The sequence below is a fragment of the Coturnix japonica genome, chromosome 2 (genome assembly GCF_001577835.2).
Source record: "Coturnix japonica isolate 7356 chromosome 2, Coturnix japonica 2.1, whole genome shotgun sequence".
Taxonomy (NCBI): Eukaryota; Metazoa; Chordata; class Aves; order Galliformes; family Phasianidae; genus Coturnix; species Coturnix japonica.
The window spans coordinates 52,304,062-52,323,890 of record NC_029517.1 but is presented as its reverse complement, the minus strand read 5'-3'; the positions used below and the strand labels follow the sequence as shown (position 1 = coordinate 52,323,890).

Sequence of the window (19,829 nt, the reverse complement as noted above, 5' to 3'; positions counted from 1 at the left end):
CTCTTAGGATAGATCTTATTAGTGCTTCTGTATCGCGCTTGCTTTGGTGGGTGACAGATAGAGACAGAACGAGACACTTGGCTGCACAGAGCATTGACAGACACAAAGAGCAGCACATGTGGGGTTCTGCCAGAATGTCAGGGAAGAGGAATAAACAACTGCTGAAAGCAAACAGCCTCATTCCTCATGCGCACTTGCAGAAGCTGCATCAGCGCAACAGGAGAGCACGGCTGCTCTCCCTTTTTGCTGTGGCCAGGTGTATGGGAACTGATGAGTCGGGGCCTGAGCTGACTGAACTGAATGACCACCCGAGGGAAGCACCGGGTCAGCCCTCAGTGCACGCAGCAGTCTTGAACTGTGAGCCTTTGTGAGAGCCACAGCCTTGCTGATGGTTATTTGGAAGGCCCTCAGCTCCTCTCCTGTGCTCACTGTCTCCTTCTTCAGCCCTCACATGCTCAGGAAGCCCGCCATAGTGTGACTATCTAAGCGTATGCCAGCCTCTTCAGAGGGCATCTGTAATCCACCGAGATAATCCTCCTGCAAGGAGAAGGAGACTGGTAGGCAGTGCTTGCAAATCCACACCCTGAATACGAAGCTCATTATAAAACTGAACAAGAGAGACCATGTTTTCAAGGCAATCCTAAAGAACAAGCCAGCAGCTGTGGTGGAGGCGTGCAGCTCTACCTGCAGGTGCCCAGCCACTGCCTGCCAGCACCATGCAGCCTGCAGGAGGGTGGCAGGGCTCCAGTTGGCTCAGTCCATGGCACAAGGTGCCGTGCAGGTCACGGGTGGTGCAAAGGGAGGGCAGAGTCATTGCACAGCCAGCAGTGACCCAGGTGCAAAGGCCTGGCGTAAAGCTGCAACAGCAACACACAGAGCAGCAGCTATCTGTTGCTGCAGGGTTAGGTACATGCACAGAGGGAGGGAAACGGACTGTGCTCTTATATTTGGGTAACACCTTTCAGCCAAATAACAAATTAAATATGTGATCCATTAGCCTTTGTTGCTGTTACTGTGGAAAGTGAAGCAGGGTGGCAGTAAGGCACATGTAACAGTGTATGTCCAGGCTTATAACAGAAGGATGCTTTCTGTCTAACATGGGGGGGTGGAACACCAAGTTTTCAATTTATCTTCAGAGATCAGGATCGTACCGATCTGATACTCTGACCTAAATCTGATGCCTCTGCAAGAGATCACAAGGAGGAATCGATAAGACATTAACAGATGTTAGAGTGGCAACCTGTAAATCTATTTGGAAACGTTCAGTGTAGTGCAGTTTATAAAATGTACCTTAGGCTTTAATCATCAACTGGACTAAGATAGAAAAATGGTAAGTCAAGGACCTGTAGCAGGCCGTGACCAATACACAGCTGGATGGATAAACCAATGGCATTTCCTTGGCAGAGGAACTGACGAGGCCTGAGAGCGATCTCTGACTTCCTTAGTCCCCATTAGCACCTACACTGCCCCACACCAGGCAGTGGGGTGACCGAGAGGGGCAACAAAACCGGAACTCACACAGCAAATGATAGAAGTTAAACTCTGGTAAAGGCTCTGGCTGAGGGAATCTTGAAGTGTCTGCTTATGCCATGAAGAATATTTCTATGATTTGACTCCCATGCCCTAGAGAAATTTACCTCATGTCCCTGCAGATAACAAGGCTGATTCAACTGAGCCTGTCCTACAGATCTTGAGTGTGGTATCTTTATGTTGCTATAATGTATGCACTATTTCTCTCTTGTGCCTTCTGCTTATCCCCCCAGTTTCAGATTGTTCTGCTGTGCTGTGAGGATTTTTGGGGCTGATTCCCACAGAGTCTTCCTCAGGAGATCCCTATTGCCCAGAAAAAGCTCCTAGAGAAGCCCCAGATTACCAGCACACTCAGCACTTTGCACTGCAAGGGAGACAGACTGTATTCACACCCTCCCCCCTTCTGAGAAGCTGTTCCACACTGGGAAATGCAGCTGTGTTATTTCCTCTCTCCTCCTCAGAAAGGACCACGAGGGTTGAAATGTCTTAAGCTCAATGGTGCATTATGGCAGAGGGGTGTAGCACAAGGATCCCTCTTGAGCTGCACACTGACTTGCTGGGTACTGGGGCTGCTTCAGAGCACCCTGCTACAAAGGCCTTGGCTCACCTGTTGTCCTCAATTGTCTTGTAAACCTATTTCAGGGGCTTAGTCTTAGCCCTGTGTTGTTCCAGGCCTCACTGTGTCTGTGCATCGCATAACTGGATTTACTGTAGCACAGGAAATGAGGCTTGACTCAACTTTTTCTCCCTGAACTCTGCAAAGAAGAACCACCCCCATGGTTTCTTTCTCAGGGATTTCCCTAAATCCATAAAGGCCAGAAATGGAACAAATAAATAAAGGGACACCACGAGGGTGATCCCAGGAATCTTTTGGGAAAACACGTATTATTTTGAATCACTCATAATGTTGTAATTTAGTCAAGCAAAACAAAACTTGCTAATCTGAAATAAAAAATTGCTTCATTCTATCAAGCTACCGTAGAATACTTTGGTATTCTGTTGAGCATAGCCCTGTTACAGCACAGATGAAATTGCAAAGGCAAATGGGGAGCCTTCGGCTCTCGGTATTCTTTATTGTGTGAAGTCTGAGATCCTCAGGCAAACACAGGGAGAGCCAGCAAATCCCTCAGAGGGCTAAAATCCCAGCTGAGTCTCAAATTCCCTGCGCAGGAGAGAAATGGCTGTAATCTGCTAACGGAAGCAGATGTACAGGGGCCATTCTGGCAGCTACATCTGTCATGCTTCCTCCGCCCCGCCTTGTTAGACCGATTCGTCCCCCTCCTCACGAGTAGCGGCAGAAATAGAAAGGCATAAATAGATTTTGTGATAGATTTGTTCTTTAGGATCACAGAATGACCCGGGTTGGAAGGGACCTCAAGGATCATGTAGTTCCAACCCCCCTGCCTGGCAGGGCCACCAAACACACACCTTTACTAGATCAGGTTGCACAGGGCCCGTCCAACCTGGTCTTGAACACCTCCAAGGACGGGGCATCCACAACCTCCCTGGGCAGCCTGTTCCAGGGCCTAACCACTCTCCTAGTAAAGAAGGATGGTTGTTCTCTCCTTGACCCGCGCTGTCTGAGGGAAGGCCCTTTCAGAAACAGCCAGATCCCCTCAGAGCGCCTTAAGGACACTCAGCTGCTCGGCTCCCCACCCCTCCTCCATCTCTACCGCCCCTCAGAGCCGGCCTGACAGCGCCCCACAAGATGGCGCCCTACGACCTAACTGCTCTCCCGGAGTAAAGATGGCGGCGTCGCCTTCTTCCGCTTCCTGCGGCTGTTCCGCCCTCAGTAGCGATGGCGGCTTCCTGCGCTGTGTGGCTGGAGGATCAGGTAATGGCGCTGCCCGCTGAGGGTTAGCGGGCGGCCTGGGGGTCACGGTGATGGCTAACGCGTGTCCTGCCGCAGGTGGATCGGGTGTCCTGCCCCTATGACGCCCATCACCGTGTGCCGCGGGCGTCGTTGGAGAGGCATGCGGCGTCCTGCCGCCTCCGCAAGATGGGCTACTCCGCCGAGGAGCAGGTGGGATGGGGAGTTAGGCTGGGTAACCTGTAAGAGTCCCCTGCGACTCGAAAGGTTTTATGACTGGGCTACCGTGTCCCGCAGGCTGAGATGTATGACTCCCGCTTCTTCTATGAGAACCTGAAGGTGCCCACCATTGCAATGGGTAAGTATGTGGCTGGGCACTGTGCGGAGGTGGAATCACTACATGACTGAGGGTGGCAGGGAACTGTGGGTTCACCCAGAGCAGGGTGCCTGTGCCCATCTCCAGACACCTCCGAGCCTCTGGGCAGCCTTAACAGGTGTTAACACACCATCCTTGCCCCTGCAAAGCACAACTGTGGGCCTGTGTAGAGCAGTCCTTGTGTGGACTCCCTATAACTTCCTGAAGGGAGGTTGTAGTGAGCTGGGGGTTGGCCTCTTCTCTTGTGTAATCGATGATAGAACTAGAGGGAATGGTTTTAAGCTGCGCCAGGGGAGATTCAGGCTGGACATTAGGAAGTATTACTTCTCAGAAAGGGTAGTCAGGCATTGGAATGCACTGCCCAGGGAGGTGGTGGAGTCACCGACCATGGGAGTGTTCAAGAAACGTCTGGATGTTGTGTTGAGGGATATGATGTAGCTGGGAAGTATTGGTAATGGTTGGACTAGATGATCTTCTAGGTCTTTTCCAACCTTGATAATTCTGTGATTCTGTGAATTCTGGAAGAACCTGAGTCCTCGCTGTAGCATGCCATGCTGCCCTGCCATCCGTAATCACTGTCATTTAAAACTCTGCCTTGAGTTTGGAGGTAACAGCACTGTTAATGGTACTGGTGAGGATTTAAAAGTTCTGTGTGATACTTTGTTTTCTCTGTCTGCAGATAAAGATCTACAGTTTCACATAGTTCAGCAAGCTAGAGCTCAGAGTGCCAAAGAAGGCATAGGCTACACTGAAGGTAAGTGGCTTCCAGGTGGGGAAATAGCTTTTCAGCTGTTCTGTGGAGAGCTGCTTGATTTCCCCTTTTGAATTACAATTACTGTGAGAAATCTTCATTTATTTATTTGCTTTGCTCAAACATCCACAAATACTATACAGTTCTTTACCGCTGGTCTCAACATGTTTCTTTCTCTGGTTTTATAGCAGGCCTTGTGACAGTAGAGCAAGTTAAGACCAATTTGCACTTCTCTTGGAGAGCTGAGATAGAGTAGAAAAATAGGGCCACCTACAGGAGCTTTGTTGTACTTTCCCGACCTGACATTCAGATACAGCAGCGCTTGCTCAGGCATGGATTTTCACCTTCTTGCTTCTTTCACAAAGCAGAGCCTTTGTGTGATCGGCACTGGGCTTTTATAGCATGTCAGGTGCCCTTTGCTATGGAAACAAGTGATAATTCACTAATTCAATACAATTGTAGCCAAGTAGAGGAGAATCTGTTAAGCCTATAAAGAGGCGCATCACATGAATACATCAGTGAGCCACCAGATGCCAGTGTTTGCCATCTAGTTTTCACTACAGTTTTGCATTTCTATGAAGATAACACTAAAACTGTATGGAGTGCTTTTTATTATGGTGTTTTGGCTTCTTCCAAGATGCGCTGACTTGAAATGATTTGCTTCACTGGAAGTCTTTGGCAGTAGACACAAAGGGGAAAAAGATGTAACTGTAGTTTGTGTAATAGGGCTGGAGATCATTGTAAGATCACAAGCATGTAACTATTAGGGCATGTTTCTGGGTTTCTGTGACCCTGTAGGAATAGTATATAAAGTTCTTGTCTTGTCCTTTCAACTTAAGGACTGAAATCCCTACAGATGTGTAAGAGAAGGATGAACACAGTGCAGGCGTTTACTGCATTGCTGAGCTTCTTAGCGTCTCCCTGTGTAATTATGCCATTTTATTAATAACAGTGCTGTTCAAATTCCAGGATCCTATTCATCGCTGCCTGTAGAAGTTCCTCAGAATCACAAACGTTTCACGTGTGACCTGACTCAAGCTGACCGTCTCGCTCTTTATGATTACGTTGTTGAGGAAACAAAGAAGCAGAGGTCCAGGTCACAGATCACAGAAAATGACAGCGACCTCTTTGTGGATTTAGCAGCCAAGATCACTCAAGGTTTGAGAAGTGATTTACTGTTGAGTTTATTGCTCGGAGCTTTAACTTCCTATCAATAGGTGAGGTTTTGGTGAAAGCCAGCCTGAACTGTGTTTTGTTGTGGCTTTTTTTGTTTATTGTGGGAAAACGTTTAACTTTTAAAGACTGCCACGACATTCTGGCATCAGGAAATGGTAGACTGGTATCCTTTGTGCTGATAGTTCTGGCTGAGACTTGGCCATCTCAGCTGCTGTGTCTTAATCTATAGTGGCTTTGAAGACGCAGCCTGTGTTTTGTAGAGGTCTGACCAAACTGCAAGCCTGTACGCTGATTTGGATTACTGTTAGGAGACTAAGATCACATAATAATGTTTGAATGTTGTCTTTTTAGTCTTGTATAGACAGCAAGAAGGCTGGGGAGGAAGCTTGTGTGAAATTCATAATAGCTCTTCAGCATGGGAGAACCTTCAGGAACAACCAATGTATTTGTTTTTCAGACACTTTAGTAGTAAAGCAGCAGACTTGTATACCTGGAGGCACTAATACTGTGCTAATACTCATTTGTTTTACTTCAAATTCTTTGTTAGATGACAGTCAGAAAGGTCCAAAGTCCCATCTGGAAATTCTGGCTGAAATGCGAGACTATAAAAGGCGACGGCAGTCATACAGGGCTAAGAACGTTCATATAACGAAGAAGTCTTACACTGAGGTAAGCAGCTCAAGAGAACGCTGTGAGCTGAAATGCTTTTCTTTACCAGGTATACAGTGACATGCTGCTTTGTTGTTGTTTGTTTGTTGATATCTTTCTTTCCCCTTGAGGTGATTCGGGAGGTGATTGGTGTACATATGGAGGAACTCAGCAACCACTGGCAGGAAGAGAATAGGTTGGATAATGCAGAGATGTGTGAAGGGGGAAAGTCAAAACCTTCAGGAAGGTACGTCACAGTTGACATTGCAGCATTCAGGAGGAATTTGCTATTTCTGCCTGGACAGCAGCAGCCTGAGGGCCTGTAATGGTTTGTTTTTCAAGAGGAAGCGGCTTAGTAGGATGTCTTCTTTCTTACACTGTTAGGTCATTTTATTACAGAACTGATACTGAAAAGCTAATGACTGTGAAACTGCTGTTACTGAATAACATCAGTACTGGTTTTGGTTTTGTTCTCTCAGAAAGGAAGACAGGCGGTCAGCTTCGGTGGACTCGAGGCAGTCTGGAGGAAGCTCAAAGGATGCTGAACGCACCAGGCATAGGCGAGAGAGCAGCAGGAGTCCAAGCAAAAGAAAAAGGAGTCGAGACAGAGGGAAAGACAGAGATTCTCGGAGGAAAAGAGAAAGGTGAGATGAAATAGCATCAAGCCGGTGCCTAAATGGAAGTTGCTGTGATACAGAGTTCAGAACTTATCACAGCTAAAAGGTTGATGCTTCCAACAATGTTACAGGATTAATACAACGCTGTCTGAGGCTGCTTATCTTGACATATCCCATGGGGATAGTTTGTGCTGGGATGTAATCAGTCGCATTGTTAATTTCACCACTATGAGACTGACTTTCTTTCCTTAGAAAAGGATATGATTACATTTAATGAGAGCTTTCTTTTTCCAGGTACTTTTATTCCTTCAGATTCCATTAACGACACACAATGGTGTTTGTTTTCTTGTTTCAGGGAAGAAGACAAGTATCACAGCCATAAAAGAAGGAAATAGAACCAAGAACAATAATGAGTTTTTGTTTGTTCAAAGAATTACTTGCACAGGATGTATTGTTACTGCTGTTATGCCAGAGGCGGTAATGCTGTGAACATAATGCTGGTGCTGCCTCACAGCTGTATTCAGAGAGAAAATCAGATGGCGTTCAGGGGTTGGCAGGATGGAAGCAGTGTACCTCGGAAAATGTACAAATGTATAAGATTTATGTATCTATTAATAAATTATAGTGATTTTTTAGCCTTTTGTGTTTGATTTAACAGAGGCTAATGGAATCTGAGACAAGCTTTATTAGTTTATTGTCCTAGCCCATGGGTAGTATCTAAAGGTGGATATGGCTTAGCCCTGGAGCAGCAGGATCGATTACAAATGGAAAGGGATGAAGGTAGTTCGCCTGTTCTCTACCACCTGACACCTGAGAATAGCGTCCCAGAAAGGCGGCACTTATTGTCACCTTATGGCATGCGTGGAAGGTGAGAGGGCAGATTTTAGAGTTCTCCAAAAGGCCTTTACCTTCAGCTGCAGCTTGCAGCTTACCAAAGGTTGTGCTTAAAGAAATTTAGGATCAACGTCAAGCTGACAACGGTGGTGACAGACATCCTGAAGAGCTCTGCTAATGTAGAGATGGAACATATAAACAGGAAGGGGAATGGCTGTTTATGAGGGTGGACAGTGATAGGACAAGGGGGAATGGTTTTAAACTGAGAGAGGGGAGGTTTAGTTGAGATATTAGGAGGAAGTTTTTCACACAGGGGTGGTGACACACTGGAACAGGTTGCCCAAGGAGGTTGTGGATGCCCCATCCCTGGAGGCATTCAAGGCCAGGCTGGATGTGGCTCTGGGCAGCCTGGTCTGGTAGCTGGTGACCCTGCATATAGCAGGGGGCTGAAACCAGATGATCATTGTGGTCCTTTTCAACCCAGGCCATTCTATGATGATGATGATGAGGAGAAATCCAAATTAGAGATTGAACTAGATGAAACTATTGTCATTAATCTAGTTGATTTTTTTTTTTACTGTCTTGGCTACAGGGTTCTTCATGGTCTTTGAGCAGTGCTTGGCAAAACTATATGTTTTATAGAGTTTGTTTATGCAGACAAGGCAGTCAAAAGACAAGCTGTGCTTTTTAAGAGTTAAAAACAGGAAGAAAATTGTTACTTTACTTAAGAAATGGACTGGTTAAGTTGCATCCATCCAGTCTTCTCTAAATTTAGTTTTCTATTTATAAAGTCTAGGTAGAAAGATTCATGAAATACATTTGATTCAGTATAAACAAATCAGTGAAAGTACCACTCCCAAGCTGTGAGCATCAATATTTCAGAGGTGAAAAAAAACAACATAACTACATATTCAGTTCACTCTGATAAAGGACAATTTCAAGAATGAAATATAAAGGGAAAGGTGTGCTGGAGTAGAGGTTCTTTGTGTATTGTACTGACTTCTTCATTTTTTCCACCTCCGTCTGCTGCTGAAGAGTTGACTTGATCAGAACTATGATGAGGACTGGCTCTGGAAGTTTCTGAGCAGTACCATGCCATTTTGTCGGTCACTGGAAAGGAACAGGAACCAAATGTCTTAGAACAACACTTCAAGGTGATAAACTGTAGTATGTGGGGTAAGATACAGTTGAGGGTTACATTAATTGAGAGTTCTGTTATTAAAAAATGATTCTAATTAGAAATCATTCTGGTAATTGATGAGAAAGAAAATTGTTCATTTCTGTGCTTGTGCGTTCCTAATGTGATATGAAAACCAAAACGGGATGAAGTCAGGTGGGAGTATGAGTAGGCTTTGTCTTTTATATCCACTGGAGGCAACCAACACAAAGAGCATTCCAAGAACAACAGTTTACCATATTTATCTCATACTATGACAACTGGAGAGCTGAACTGTTTAAGAAGAAACTACATATTCCCCCACATAATTTTCAGGCAGAGCTAACATGGGGAGAAACACAACAGAAAGTTCACAGGCTTCAAGTGTGAGCTCCCAGTTTCTCTCCTATTTACGATCCTTGTCCCAAGAGCAGCCCGTAAGATGCTGATAGCTCCACTACCAGTAGTGCACAGATGATACAAAGCTGTATATAATTGCTTCCTAAGGGGAAAGCTACATCACTAGATAGTGAATTTAACATTTCAGAGATGGCTAAATAACAGTTTATCATTTCACAGTTCAAAGCCCCAAGGTTTTCCACTTACAGGAAATAACTATGTACGCTTTTGATATAACCTGAGTCAACCTTTACTCCTATCATGGATGCACCCCAAGCAAAGACAGATGACTCATCTAAAATTAGAGGTCTGTGGAGAATCCAGAGATAACATGTAACTTAAAATTGATGCCTGAACTTTTACTTACGCGTCTTCTTTAATCTTTTGGAGGAAAGATTTGATTTCCTCAGATGGTATGTCTCCATCGATACTAGCCAAATAGCAGTAAAGGAATGAGAACATTTCATAGGGAATACGAGCTGCTCCACCTTCTGGGTCCTCTGTTAAAATTTCGCAGGCATATTTCATTGAACTCAGCAAGGACTGGAAGGGGTTCAAGGAAGGAATGAGAACAGTATCAGAGCCGTTAACATCTTTTGTATATCATGACAAAATGCAGACTGCAAGCCACAGAAAATGAGTGAAAATGAAATGAAGGCTTTATCATTATTACCTAGCTCTCAGTATCAAATTTCTAGCTGTATGAGGAGGCTGAGGAAGCTGGAATTGTTCATTCTGGAGAAGAGGAAGCTCAAGCGGTGAGCCTAATGCTATATAACTACCTATAACTACCTGAAAGACCTGGGATTGTTCAGTCTGGAGAAGATGCTCAGGGGAGACCTTATGTCTCCCAACAAATCCCTGAAAAGAGGTTGTGGTGAGGTGGAAATCAGCCTCTTCTCCCATATAACTAGTGACAGGACTAGAGGGAATGGCCTCAGGTTGCACAAGGGGAGATAACAGGTTGGACATTAGGAAAAGTTTTCTTCTCAGAGAGTGGGCAGGCACTGGAATGGGCTGCCCAGGAAGGTGGTGGAGTCACCATCCCTGGAGGTGTTCAAGGAATGCTTAGATGTTGTACTGAGGGACATGGTTTAGCGGGAAATACTGGTGGTAGGTGGGTAGGTGCACGGTTGCACTGGATGATCTTAGAGGTCTTTTCCAGTCTTGGTGATTCTATGATTTATCAAACAGTGCAGGTTGTGAAAGCAAAACAATAATAAAGTTCAAGTAATAAACGGGAGTAAAAAAAAAAACCACAACTTTGTAATGTTGAAAGATTGCACCAAGTTGTCTGAGCTGTATCCAAAACGCTCAACAGCTCAAACCTCGCTATCTGTCTACGTGTATATATGAGCTCATGGGTCTAAATGGGTTTGCAGTGACAGTTAAGATTGATAGACAAATCTAAAACAAACAAACAAAAAAATGCAACAGTTCCATGTTAAATCTTAGGAATTATAATATTTACTATTTTCCCTCTTTGTATGCAAGCTCCACTTTAATAGTGGAAAAAACCCTGAAGCAAAAAGAATCCAAAAAGCGTCCAAGTTCTCTGTTGAACAAAAACATGCCTCTAAGTGTTAGCTCAAAGCATGCTTTGAAAAAATGCTTTATTCCACGTGGTGCCTGTAATCCAGTACCCTATCCATCCCAGGCTATTAAGGGACATGTGGAAAAATCAGGCATGAAATTTGATTGAATCAAAGGCTGGTTGGATACTATTAAAAACTTACTTTCCTCAAGCCCCACAAAGAAGAAAGCAAAAAAAAACCCAAAAACACACAAAGAAAAAGACTTTTGTTAACCCAAGAAGTCATATTTTTGTTAGAATTTCTTCAAAATTTATCTTAACTTCTTCATCAATAGGCAAGCAATGACTTTACAAATATATATTCAGGAATGTAAACTAAAATTGGAAGAAAAGAATGTAACAATTTGTAAGCCTTTCTGGTTTAAGCTGAAGTTCAGGTTTTCATCGTGCAGAGATAAAATCAAATCATTTTAATATCTGAAAGGATGGATAAAGGAAGTAAATTCAGGTTGTTCAGCTCCATCAGAACAAGGCTCCTGGGACTGCTTTTTTGTTTCGGTTGTTTTCTTTTCTTGTCATCTGGTGGTTTTTGTTCTGTTTTGTTTTTAAGTAACATTGCTGTTGTTACTACTACTACTTTTTTTTTAAGTGAAGGAAAGTAAAAGAAATCACCAAATCCATTTCTGGGCGGGGCTGGAATCAAGAAATATGCCCTTCAGGTGGACAAGTACAACTGCATGGCCAGACTGGGTCAACCAACATCACAGAATCACAGAATTGTAGGGGTTGGAAGGGACCTCTAGAGACCATCGAGTCCAACCCCTCTGCCAAAGCAGGCTCCCTACACCACATCGCACAGGCAGGTGTCCAGTTGGGTCTTGAATATCTCCAGAGAAGGAGACTCCACTGCTTTTCAATAACACAACATTCTCAAAACACTACTGGGCATTTGTTTTCTTCTTAGTACCCCTTCTGCAGTCTTCTAATTTCATACTTCACAAGAACATCAGCTTAGTGCGAGCATTTCATAACAATTCATTTGCAGCGCTCTGCTGAGACTTTATTACTGACATTAGAAGAATTAAATGTAGATTTAGTAACATTAACTGCTTCTGTGAAAATGTAATTGGCTGCACAATTAGAAACTGATGTTTTAATTTCTCCCTCCAGCTCTTCTCTTTTGTCTATTACACTGATGCCATAAGCATTGTTCCTCTATTGCCTTGGTTGAGCTGCCAGTGGACATGCCTACTGTCCTACTGCCACATCCCAGTAAGCATGAGGATAAGCCCTTACTGCTTAAGCTCTCCTTCCAAAACAACCTGTAATCATCATACATTATCATTAGTGGCCAGCCAGGAAGGTTCCTGCTGTGAATGTTAGGCCGGAGGAGGCTAGGAGCACCTAATCTAGCTGTAGGTGCTCCTGTTCATTACAAGGAAGTTGGAGTAAATGAACTTCAAAGGTTCCTTCCAACTCACAACAGTTCTATGATTCTGTGGACATACCTCACCAAGCACGCTGCACCCGAGTGCCAGAATCTTCATCCACTCCACCTCTTCATCAAAGGTGTCCAACTCCAGGATAGCTTCCAGCTGCTCCTCTGGCAGGCACAAGTCTTTCCATTTTTCCTTCAGCTCTGCAACACTTACAGTGCCTTTAGCGGAAAGCTGTAAATACAATTACAGTGCCGCAATAAGAACTCTGAAAAAGAATGAAACTAAGAAAAACAACCCTTCCCAAAACGCATCAAATTTTTGACAGTCATCTACTAATCATCTGGCATGTTTTCTGTCTAAGACAAACACACACATTTGATAAATGTCTGGTTGTACCTGTTTGTGCAAGACTTTAAGGAGTCCCGGGGTCAAACCAGCATCCATCTTCTGTTTTGCTGAAGGTGTTTCAAGTCTCTCCTTCACTGGAAGGGGCTCGCCTTTGGACAGTGCTGTAAAGTACCTGAGTGAATGGGAACAGCAAGGCACTCCAGTACCTAGGATGATTAAACACTATGCCTTTCTTTTCAGTGGAAGACAGTTTCTAGACATCACATACTCCTTTTTATCATACTGTCATAATTTATGAGTAGTTTAACTTATTTTGATTAAGGCAGAAATAAATTTATTAACACCAAGAGTATGCTCGCACAACTGAAGCACAGTCTTTTCCCATTAGATTGATGAGTACCTTTCCAATTTATTTAGCTGATTTATTTAGCGTTCCTCCCACATGCTACCTGTGAAGCCCAACTGGCAATATACTGCAATGCTCACATAACCATTTTGTCTACAGGTCTACACACTCCAAAATAAAATTCAAGGACAGTGTAGAAAGAGAATTCACAGAATCACAGCATTGTAGGGGTTGGAAGGGACCTCCAGAGATCATTGAGTCCAACCCCCCTGCCAAAGCAGGTTCCCTACACCACGTCACACAGGTAGGCATCCAGGCGGGTCTTGAATATCTCCAGAGAAGGAGACTCCACCACCTCCCTGGGCAGCCTGTTCCAGTGCTCCATCACCCTCACCGTAAAGAAGTTCTTGTGCACATTTGTGCGCAACTTCCTATGCTGTAGTTTCATCCCATTACCCCTAGTCCTGTCCCCACGCACTACTGAAAAGAGACCAGACTCACCACTATGGCTCCCACACCTCAGGTATTTATAAACCTGGATCAAATCCCCTCTCAGCCTTCTTTTCTCAAGGCTAAACAGACCCAGTTCCCTAAGTCTCTCCTCATAGGGGAGATGCTCCAGGCCCTTCACCATCTTAGCGGCCCTCCGCTGGACTCCTTCCAAGAGATCCCTGTCTTCTTTGTACTGAAAAACTCGATATGAAATCTTTAAACTAAAAGGCTAAACCAAGTACTATACTACTATTAAAAGGCCAACAGGTTGTGTTATACACTGAAGAATGCAACACTGCTCTATACAGTCAACAGAAGCATTGGGTCTTTGTGGTTCTGTGCTGACAGTGCTACATGGTTATGAGGATGCCATACTTACGCAGCTGACCACTGCAAAACATCATGAGGCTGAGTCCTAATAGCAGCTTTGGTGAACTGTTTGATAATGTCTGGTAGCTCAGGGGGGATTTGGATCTGCTGAGCACAGAACAGGGTGTCTGGAAGAGGCATGGTCTTCTCAAGTTCAGTTACGTGGACCTGAAGGGATTAACAATAAAACAGATGTAGGATGACAACAAAAAACTGCCCGCACAATGTTTACACCCAAACTGCCCCCTTTCTTACTGAGCCTACCAGAGTACCTTAATCTTGATACCAAGCAAAAGCCTGCAGATGGAGCCCAACCACAGCTCTAAGCCCAGACTACTTCTGCTGTCAGCAGCTGCCTTTTGCTAAGTCTTGATCTTCCTCAAGATTAATGCAGCCGCCGCACCACCCCTAGCTCGAGGAAGCCGCTCAGCCCCGCCTCACCTTTGTTTGCGCCGCCGCTGCCCCGGCAACGAGCGCACCGTGACAGCTGAGGGGGCGGGCGGATGGGACGGCGGTTTGCGGCCCGCCTCGCTCAACCGCGGGTGCAGAGCCCGTGTTTAACCCGTGTTTAGCCTCGTTTGTGAGGAGGCCGAAAGCCACATCCAGCCTGGCCTTGAATGCCTGCAGGGATGGGGCACCCACAGCCCCCTTGGGCATCCTGTTCCAGTGCGTCACCATCCTCTGTGTGAAAAACTCCCTTCTAAAATCTAACCTAAACCATGCCCCTTTGGCACTGGCCACCAGTCAGGCATGAGGTATCAGAGGAAAAGAGCTCTCACTTACCTTGTAAAAGCTCATCTCCTTGTCTGTTTTTGAAGACAGTTTCTGTTCTTTATTTAAACTTTACTATAAGAATTCAGTTCGCTGTTTTATGTCTTTATTATTTCATCATTTCTTCTGGGAATCCCAGCCATTGCTCAGACCATACAGCACCTATACATCACAGTATCACAGTCTCACAGTCTCGTGCGGGTTGGAAGGGACCTTAGAGATCATCGAGTCCAACCCCCAACATAAGGCAAACCTAACAAGAACACGGGCTTGGTCACAGGAAACTTACAGTAGAGGTACAAACAAATGGACAGACAGTGAAGTAGAAGAAAAAGCCGTGTTGATCAGCCTGCTAGGCAGCAAGATCAACAAACCACTGCCATCTGTGTTGTGCAGGAAAGGGCTTTTCACTGAATTCTCTGAAGAATAACAGGGCTGCTGTGAACACTTTTATGAGGACCTTTGCTCAAGCATAGGGAAGGGAGAGCAAGGGAGGAATGCGCCCTACTGAGAAATGATGCAAAGTGCTGCAATCGGGGCTGGAGTTTGCATCCTACTGAGAAAGCAGCTGGCAAAATAGTTACAGGCACCAGAGGGCCCTCAGAACATAAACAAATTACTTAGGCTTTACCCAGTGGAGAAGGGGTAGTCAGAGAAAACATGTGAAGTTTTAACTATTTTTAATCAATATAAAAATATTCTGTGTAAAAACAGTCAAAGCCATGCTGCAGTTAAGTAGGCAAAAGATAGCTACAAAGCCATCTGACAGCTCGTGGATAAAGGCCTGTAGAACTAACACCAGCAGACGCTCAGTACCCACAGAGCCAGTGCAGCTAAGCTGGTAGACAACTCCAATCCCTCCCCCTTCACTACTTAAGATCAACAGAGACTGTAATGAAGTCACACACAGCTTCTCCCACTCAAAGAGTAATGCAAAACCACTGCACGCTATATCATGACTCTGGAAGTCACTCGAACACAGCTTGTCATCTGTCCTAGCAACAGACAGCTCACTGACAAGCCTACTATCAAGTTTCCATCGCAGGAGAGTACACACAGCACAGCAAGGCAAACTATAACAATTTTAAACAATAATTAAAAGAAATCATTTAATTTTATATATATATATGTATATATATACACACAACCTTCTTTCCTAGAACATGCTTAAAATAAAGAGATGAGATATTTTGGACTCTTACAATACAGTTTCAGAAACTTCACCCCATCCGTGATCTGTAGAGTAGTGCAAAAGCAAGCTCGAGTTTCATTTGAAACCTGTTCTCATTAACAAAGAGCAAATACAGATAATGTAAGCTACATTAAAATAGCTACAGTTCACATTACATGACTGGATCGACTTCTTGTTTTTTGGTTAACATCATGACTTAACAAAATTAACACTAATAAGAAACAGCACAATGGCTTTTTCTTAATAAATTTTAATGTTAAGACCAGTTTTGATAAAAAACCCACCAAAGTTACACAAATTGCACTACTGCAAATTCTGCACGATGCACAGCAGTGCTGCCAGTGTTGGAGATTTGGGGAACTCTTTATGAAAGATTTGCCAAGGCCAGAATTTTTGGCAAAAAATAAGAATGTAAGTTAGCAATGAATTCAATCTTGTGGAAAAAACATCCTTGTCCCACGAGGATTTACACCACTGGAAATATTCAAATGCAACACTTACGCGGATCAAAAATATCTGGGGGTGAATACTCAAATTAGCCTCTAGTCAGCGAGAATGAAATACAAACATCTTGGCTATCTTCTCCATAACTTCATTCAACTGGAAACATCCTAATTAATCACTCCAAAAGCTATCAGGAAAACAGTAACTCTGTAAGAAGTAGTTTCCGACCTCCCAACAGTGAGGTTCAATGCGTTCTGATACATTTCATTTGTGCTCAGAACATGAGTCCAGACACCAAGATACGCGCTACCACCATCATATTCTGGACCAAACCAGTTCAAAACACATAGATCAGAGATGCAGCATCAATAAAAGGAGATGACATGCTCTAAAAACCTGCCAAATGCTCAAGTATTAATTAGATACATATATAGTTAAGTGCAGAATACTGAAGGACAAGGTACTAAGTCCCAAACTTAATTGTTTCATCAATTTTCTGATTACTGCAGTGGATACTTGTATTCTCTCATCTGGTTTAGGAAAAACACTGCAGTTTAAGCACTGATTCGATGGTACTTAAAGCTCTGTGAATTCTCTTTAAAAGATATATATTAAAAAAATGACTGCAAAAAAACTCTTATCTTCATACAGAAACGACACAAACTTGATTTAGTGCCTCTTGCTGGACTGCCCCTGCAAAGAAACCTGTTAACTTTTCCTTGCCTGTTTAATGGCAGATATAGTAGCATATAGATTTCCCTTCTCTGCAGGCAATTCATGCTATCTGATGAATGCTTTCCTCAGGATTACTGCCATGAAAAATTCACACTGACCCATTCTGAAAGAACACACTTGAAGTGTAACTGTATAAATAAAACCCATGCAGTAGTTTGCAACTTAGGTAACTCACAGGAAAGAAAAAAAAAAAAGATTTCAAGCTCTTTAATGAAGGACCAGATCAGAATGTTGCTTACACTACGCTCTTTGTTTCTGTGCAAACACATCGATAAGATTCGACCCTTCACTTGGGGGTCACAAAGAATACTTTCTGTTGATTAAGTGGTAAACCTATCTCATTTTGCTCGGTACCTTTAAATGTATCACCTAGAATCACCTAGCTTTAGTGAATTTTTACTTACTGCTTCAGTACAGGAAATCCTGATTCCCAAAGCCCCAGAAATCCCCAAAGCAAAAGAGAAAAACCCAGCTGAGCCTCAACAAGTACATCTGAATTCTCAGAAAAATGACATATTTTCTTGATTTAACAGTAACTGTACAATATTACAAACTCAGACACATGAAAAAAACAATCAGGCAATAGAAAAAATGTACAACAGCTTTGGTGTTATACAAAATAATAAAAAAAGACAGCAAGATACACAGTTCATTACGTTCTCACCACAGCCACTTCACTGCTGACTGTAAGACAGTTGTTTACTTCTCGTATCCTCTGTGTGGCCCTTCCACTCATGAAGAAATCATACTATATTACTACAATAAGAACTGTTATGAACACCGTAAAGTAAGCTCCAGATTTTATAAAAAACATCTTGCCTCTTTGCACTATTGCTTTGTGGCACATTGTTTGTCAACAGAACAACAGTCCAAAATAAAGTGACAACTAGATTTAATAAATTAATAGACTTTTTTTTGTTTGTTTGTTTTTTTAAAAGATGTACTATGCACATTCTTTTTTAATCCAAGGTTTTAGGGTGTCAGGATACTTCTATTTACACATATACAGACCTCAGACAGTATTGATAACACCAGAAAACGCAGATAAGGAACAGTGCCTTAACTGCAATCTGGATGCTACAAACAAAAGCCGAAACACTGCTGAGAGTATTATTGGGAGAGATATCCAAAAACTGAAGAGAAGTCTATGAACAAGAAACATGTAAAGGCAGAGGGAAGGTCAAGATGTTTAACATGACCATTTATTCTTGTGAAGACTGAGGTGGAGTTGTTGATGTGCCTTGTTTACCAGACTTTCGTTCATAATTCACGAGTCGTTGCCCAACAAGGTACCTGGAATTATAATAAAAGCAGTGAGAAATTAACTCAAGTTACTACAGTTTTACAGTATCACATAGTCTCACAGTCTCGTGTGGGTTGGAAGGGACCTTAGAGATCATCAAGTCCAACCCCCAGGATTCGAGCCTCCTGTGTAGCAGAGCGGCACTTCTACCACTTGCGCCACAGGGGGGATTAGAACCAGGGCCTCCGGTGTTGCAAAGCGGCATTCCTACCACTGCGCCACCATTTTGAACCATAAATTCCATTCCATCTCCTCTGTTGCAGAACTAGCTTTCTTATTTCAATAAAAGTTATTCTACACATGACCCTCCCCAGCCCAAGAGTCTTCAACACTCCATATTCATATTTTTTACCCTCTACTTCAGGGTATTGCACAATGGAATATAGGTATTATGGGTTTGCAGACTTAACCCTGGTAGTCATACAATTCAGACATAAGCAGCCAGAGTCAAGATATGGAACACGAAGAGTATGTTTTCATTACTTCTATACCCAGCTCCATCATGGAATGATATTTCTGTGAACATTTTTGCAGCATTTCCCTCAACCAACAAAACATCTGCAACAGCAACAACTTTGATACAAAACCTAATTTGAGTGTTAATAAGGTTCTAAGTTTAATAAACTATCAGCCTCAATGCAGAACGTGCATCACTTAAGAGTTCTGACAGGTTCAGTTCATAAACTGAAAGTAAAACAAGCCTGCTAATAAAAAGATACTGCAAAGGAAGAGCTTTCACTATAGCTCAACCTTTCCTAGAGGCTGAGAAAATATCCTACTGTTACATCACATCATGCCTAAGGGCTGTATGATTCCTTTATTTAAACTGTTTTCACATCTCACCATCCCATCAGCTTAGCAGTTTTTTCTTACCTTTCACATAATTGCTTACCTCCTCTATATCATTGATTCACACACCTACTTTATGCCATCTAAGTTCTATTCCATGCATCCTATTTGCCTGCTGGTTCTATGTGTAAACTCATACAGACTCTTCACCTGAAAGTTCCTATTTCTTTTTAAACTTTTGTCACTGCTCCTTTTCTTGCTTTACCATAACCAAACAACTGACCCGTTCTGCACATTTCAGAATATCACAAAACTTGCGTATAATGTTGAAATATTTTACATGAAACAAGGTAACAAGGTAACAACAGGTAAGAGTGTTATCAAGAGCAGTTTAAGTCTGCCTCAGAAGGTTCATTTGTCTAAAAAGCTCCCTAAAATCCATTTTAGCCCTAAGTCTCTACAGCATCTAAATTCAATCTGAGGTCATAATCATTACTTATCGCTATTTAAAGTGGGAAAATTCAAAACCAAAACAAAGCCCCACCACCAAAAACATACTATGCACTCACTTGTCATTCTTAATATGTTCATAAAGGCGCTTGAACTGGCGGACTTGGAAGGAGAGGATTCCCATCAAAACCACCACCATGAGCAGGAAAGGATAAATCCGACGCTGAACGAGGTTTTGCATTTCAGCAGTAACTCCTACAAAACAAGATACAACCCTCACATAATCTAATATTGCTGAAGGTACCCAAACTCTAGACTTC

The 19,829-nt window shown here is 43.3% G+C and overlaps 3 protein-coding genes across 7 annotated transcripts in view; 1 reads left to right on the top strand and 2 right to left on the bottom strand.

The window, feature by feature from the left end:
* Nucleotides 1-3,261: 3,261 nt before the first annotated feature.
* On the top strand, nt 3,262-7,543 carry SNRNP48 (small nuclear ribonucleoprotein U11/U12 subunit 48). The gene is given in 10 exon segments (XM_015854450.2): nt 3,262-3,302; nt 3,304-3,364; nt 3,440-3,553; nt 3,638-3,698; nt 4,396-4,470; nt 5,437-5,625; nt 6,191-6,312; nt 6,423-6,538; nt 6,771-6,935; nt 7,264-7,543. Coding segments are annotated over 10 exon segments (969 nt in total). The 5' UTR covers nt 3,262-3,276; the 3' UTR covers nt 7,304-7,543.
* A 953-nt stretch (nt 7,544-8,496) lies between these two features.
* ROPN1L (rhophilin associated tail protein 1 like) lies at nt 8,497-14,397 on the bottom strand. 4 transcript variants are annotated; one of them, XM_015854412.1, is made up of 6 exons: nt 14,267-14,397; nt 13,836-13,993; nt 12,667-12,790; nt 12,340-12,501; nt 9,665-9,840; nt 8,497-8,852 (listed from the first exon to the last, which is right to left on the bottom strand). In XM_015854412.1, the coding sequence occupies exons 2-6, from the start codon at nt 13,964-13,966 to the stop codon at nt 8,795-8,797; spliced, it is 651 nt and encodes a 216-aa protein (XP_015709898.1). In that variant the 5' UTR covers nt 13,967-13,993; nt 14,267-14,397; the 3' UTR covers nt 8,497-8,794. The 4 variants fall into 4 exon arrangements, with proteins under 4 accessions (XP_015709898.1, XP_032298358.1, XP_015709899.1 ...); XM_032442467.1 differs by lacking the exon at nt 14,267-14,397 and adding an exon at nt 14,081-14,260; XM_015854413.1 differs by lacking the exon at nt 14,267-14,397 and adding an exon at nt 14,090-14,260.
* Nucleotides 14,398-15,675: 1,278 nt separating this feature from the next.
* MARCHF6 (membrane associated ring-CH-type finger 6) overlaps nt 15,676-19,829 on the bottom strand; it is a 36,438-nt gene continuing 32,284 nt past the window's right edge. For both annotated transcript variants that reach the window (XM_015854410.2, XM_015854409.2), the window contains exons 25-26: nt 19,629-19,764; nt 15,676-18,260 (exon numbers count right to left, since the gene is read on the bottom strand). In XM_015854410.2, the coding sequence (XP_015709896.1) occupies nt 18,170-18,260; nt 19,629-19,764 (227 nt within the window). In that variant the 3' untranslated portion in view covers nt 15,676-18,169. The remainder of the gene's footprint in view (nt 18,261-19,628; nt 19,765-19,829) is intronic.